The sequence below is a fragment of the Octopus bimaculoides genome, chromosome 28 (genome assembly GCF_001194135.2).
Source record: "Octopus bimaculoides isolate UCB-OBI-ISO-001 chromosome 28, ASM119413v2, whole genome shotgun sequence".
In the NCBI taxonomy this organism is placed as follows: domain Eukaryota; kingdom Metazoa; phylum Mollusca; class Cephalopoda; order Octopoda; family Octopodidae; genus Octopus; species Octopus bimaculoides.
In genome coordinates, this window is record NC_069008.1 from 13,226,660 (window position 1) to 13,231,412 (window position 4,753).

The window sequence follows — 4,753 nt, forward strand, 5'->3', positions numbered from 1 at the left end:
ATGAAGAAAACAGAAAAAATTCAAATTTATGCAGAGAAATTCCTGGCTACAGCTGTTTCCATACCGAATCAATTCAATTGCAGAAATAAAATTCAAATTCCCATATTCAAAACCAGTCAATTGGGTATTCAGGGAGAATTTCCAAAAGGAAGCTAGCTGTGGACTCAAACTCACATCCCCAGCTAGCCACCTGCACTTTTCTCTGCAGGATAGGGGTAGTTTATCCTGTTCAGGCTATATTATTAGCAATTATTCTGCGATTGAGAATTTAAAATCACTTCTTTAACTTTCTAAAAGCAAACTTCGTTTGTTTATTTACGTTTGTCGTAATTTGAATTTTCCAAAAGGAAGTTATATTTCAACGTGTAGGCTAACCTATGACAGATGTGTGTGTTTTCGTGTTTTCTTGAATGCAAGCATTCCTTAGAAAATATTTATTACCATATATATATATATATAAGAAATCCATTCAACATTTTTGTGCTCATGCATACATAATACACAAGAGTTCATGGATGATGTTATGGTAGTTAAGAAGATATAGATATTATTGAGAGAAAAAGAAAGATGAAAACAAGTGAATCGGGGAAAACATTATAGATAAAGTATGAGAAGAGGGTAGGTTGGGTTCTAGGTAAATTCCACTTTGGTAAATTTCACTATAGGTAATATGAATATATTTTAGATCACATTTTATTCACTCATTAAGATAAAAATAAAGTTATGAAAAAAAAGTTTTATATATTTTTGAAAACTCTTATGGCAAATTGCGTGCAATATTTCTTAAAAATTACAGAGCATTTTCAGATTGGTAATTCTCAACTAGCTTCTTTAGTCATGCATCAATCATTTGATAGGACTTCTTTTTCTTGTTGTCGAGTCCCCACGTCGAATGTGTGTAATTTTCATCTGGTTTAAGCCTTCTTCAGTCTTAAGGGCATCGCAAAGTTTCCACAAATTTGGATGTGTGGATGTTATCAATGGCTGCAAAGCATTGTGGAACCTTTCTACCGAATTAGTTGCTCCTGGCAAGTCACTTAAAATGTGGCTGAGTATATTCTAGAGTTGAATAGGAAACTGTGGGGTTTCTTTTGTGAACGAAGACACGTCCCCACTACAGTCCCAATGTATGAATTCTCAAAATAAGTGATAAACTCAGAAGGGATGCTTTCATCAGACAAATCTTCAAATCCACTGACATCTACAATTGGTGAAAATGCTAAAGTGCAAAAACACTTAATTTTAAGCTGAAAACTTTCACCCGTGTTGTACGTCCTACTCTTGTCCAGCTTCTGCCAAATAGACTGTCCGAGATGAAAAACATACCCAACCACTTCTAAATGCAGAAATACAGAAACAGATGAATTATGGAGAGCTCTTTCAAAGTCCATGAGACAGATTGCGGGTTGCAACAGCCACGTTTGGATGGTGCTTTTTACGTGCCACCGGCATGGGGATCACAACTACAATTTCCATTTGATTTTGGTTTTGATGTACTTGACTCAATAGGTCTCCTCAAGCACAGCATGTTGCCCTACGATCCAAGACACTTTTGAGTGGGCTGGTTATGCAACACTGGTGTAGGTTACAGCTGTGAACTCCCTTTATTTGCCGGGTCTTCTCGGTCACAGCATATCTCCAGAGGTCTTGGTCTTTTATCATTGCCTCTGTGAGGCCCAATGTTCGAAGGTCATGCTTCACCACCTCATCCCATGTCTTCCTGCGTCTCCCTCTACCCCGGATTCCTTCCACTGTTTTGGAAGGCACTTCTTCACACATCTCTCCTCATCCACCCATAGGAGATGACTATACCAGCACAAACGTCTCTCTTGCACACCACATCTGATGCTTCCCTAGCAACTTACTGAAATCAGCAGAGCTGCCTAAGAACTTATTCTGATTTTTTATGCAATTTCTGAAAAAAACTTACTGTAATCAATAAAAAAATATACGATGTAAATTGGATTAATAAATTTATTAGTAGAAAGGGTTATTTGTATAAATCATTGTGCTGTTTGGGGACCAGGATATCAAAGAATAGACCTATCATTTCCTCTGCATGTTGTAAAAGGTAACTGAAAGAGGTTAAGGTAGGATTTACACTCCAGCCTTGAAAAATCCTCACCAGCAATGACCACCCAAACAGACCCATGGGTTGGAGGGTTGTCGCCTGAATGGTCATCTGCTAGGATTAGTAGGGAATCACCAACATACGATGGATGCAACACTAAAGCAACTTGAAATTAAGTGTTTTACTCAAGAACACAACTCACAACCTAGATGGGAACCGAACCCTTGATCTGGGAATTATGAGTCTCCAGAAAATAAATCTGAACTATCAGGCATACCCCGATGTAGGAATGTACAAATGTGGAGAACATTTGATGCTTGTTAAAAGTTATAAGATTAACTCAAGGGAAAGCATCAATATTCATCAGGCATGGCTCTAGGTTCAATCCCACTGAAAGGCACCTTGGACAAGTGTTTTATACAATAGCCCTGGGCTGACCAAAGCCTTGAGTAGATTTGGGAGATGGAAACTGAAAGAAGCCCATAATGTGTGTGTGTGTGTTCATGTGTATTTGTTTGTGTCTCATTGTTCCAACATCAAGTGATAGTTGTAAAGGAGTGTCACTGTCATACAAGCAGTGTTGTTCATTTCCAATATCTTGTGAAGACATGTCTGGTCATGGGCAAATATTACTTTGCTTTGGAAATGGGTGAGGGTTGGCAACAGGAAGGGTATCCAGCCATAGAAAAATCTGCTTCGAATAAACTCCATCTTCCCTATGCAAATATGGAAAAGTGAGCATTAAATAACAAAGAGGATAACATTAGTTATTATACCAAAGAGGAAAAAAGATGAGAATTAACTAGTATGCTTGCTTTTGTATATTTTTCAATATAGGTGCAGGAGTGGCTGTGTGGTAAGTAGCTTGCTTACCCACCACATGGTTCCGGGTTCATTCCCACTGCGTGGCACCTTGGGCAAGTGTCTTCTACTATAGCCTCGGGCCGGCCAAAGCCCTTGTGAGTGGATTTGGTAGACGGAAACTGAAAGAAGCCTGTCGTATATATGTATATATATATGTATGTGCGTGTATATGTTTGTCCCCCCCCCCCCCAGCATCACTTGACAACCGATGGTGGTGTGTTTACGTCCCCGTAACTTAGCGGTTCGGCAAAAGAGACCGATAGAATAAGTACTAGGCTTCCAAAGAATAAGTCCCAGGATCGATTTTCTCGACTAAAGGCGGTGCTCCAGCATGGCCGCAGTCAAATGACTGAAACAAGTAAAAGAGTAAGTGAATAAACAGTGAAACTACACTGTTGCATGAATACATATATGTCTGGTTAAGTGACTTTTCTGAGAGAATGATTTACTACAGAGATCACACTGATATGGTTTCTCTCCTGTATGAATACGTTTGTGTTTAGTTAAGTTACTTGATATAGAAAACGATTTACCACAGATATCACATGTATGTGGTTTCTCTCCTGTGTGAATATATTTGTGAGTAGTTAAGTGATGATTCAGAGAGAATGATTTGTCGCAGATATCACATCGATATGGCTTCAATCCTGTATGAATACGTTTATGTGTAGCTAAGTCAGTATTTCGAGAGAATGACTTATTACAGATATCACAGTGATATGCCTTCTCTCCTGTATGAGTATAGTAGTGTCGAGCTAAGTTACTACTTTGAGAGAATGATTCGCCACAGACAGTACAGCAATATGGCTTCTCTCCTGTATGAATGCGTATGTGTTTAGTCAAGTCACTACTTCCAGAGAAAGATTTAGCACAGATGCCGCAGTTATATGACTTCTCTCTCGTGTGAATATGTTTGTGTTTAGTCAAGTGAGCATTTTGAGAGAATGATTTACCACAGATATCACAGTGATATGGTTTCTCTCCTGTATGAACCTGCATGTGGATAGTTAAGCCACTACTTCCAAAAAAAGTTTTACCACAGATAACACAATGATATGGCTTCTCTCCCGTATGAATATATTTGTAATTTGTCGGGTAGCCTTCTTCAGAGAATGATTTACCACAGATATCATACTGATGTGACGTTTTTCCATCCTCTTTCTTTATACCAATGCTTTCAGATTGAGTCTTACATTTAATCTGGTTCTCACATAATTCATTTTCCATAATTTTTCTTCTTGCTTTAAAATATGCAGATGCTTCTCTTCTTTTTGTTTATATGTTATGTTTTGAACTGCTATGTTTCCATTGGCTGTGATCACAGTTGGTATCTGATGGTGTTAAGCTCTGCTGTCATCCAAGTTCTATTAGAGTGCAAAAATCAACTGTTCCAGATAACGAAGTAGACAAATGTTCCTATAACTCTTACTTCAGAAGATATTATTTCACTGTAATTAACCATAGATTTATTCTTTCTTCTGTATTGTATTTCCTGTTAGTCTTTAAAAGATGGTAAATATCAATGTAAAATAATTCTCCAATACCGATGTCATATGATATTCTGAAATAAGAGAGAAACAACAGCGTCAGATGTCACATACAGTGCATATATATATATATATATATATATATATATATATCATCATCATCATCGTTTAACGTCCGCTTTCCATGCTGGCATGGGTTGGACGATTTGACTGAGGACTGGTGAACCAGATGGCTACACCAGGCTCCAATGTGATTTGACAGTTTCTACAGTTGGATGCCCTTCCTAATGCCAACCACTCTGAGAGTGTAGTGGATGCTTTTACGTGCCAC

General features: G+C 38.1%; 2 protein-coding genes across 3 annotated transcripts in view; one reads left to right on the forward strand and one right to left on the reverse strand.

Annotated features, from left to right (window-relative positions):
* LOC106884139 (zinc finger protein 271) overlaps positions 1 to 4,753 on the forward strand; it is a 29,750-nt gene that overhangs the window by 11,978 nt on the left and 13,019 nt on the right. The gene's annotated exons all lie outside the window — the stretch shown is intronic.
* Positions 1,957 to 4,523, reverse strand: LOC106884140 (zinc finger protein 239). Its single transcript, XM_052977707.1, has one exon. The coding sequence runs from the start codon at positions 4,160 to 4,162 to the stop codon at positions 3,323 to 3,325; it is 840 nt and encodes a 279-aa protein (XP_052833667.1). The 5' UTR covers positions 4,163 to 4,523; the 3' UTR covers positions 1,957 to 3,322.

Excerpts from the sequence above, each read along its gene's own strand:
- LOC106884140 (XM_052977707.1), bottom strand. The coding sequence starts at position 4,162 with ATGGAAAATGAATTATGTGAGAACCAGATTAAATGTAAGACTCAATCT.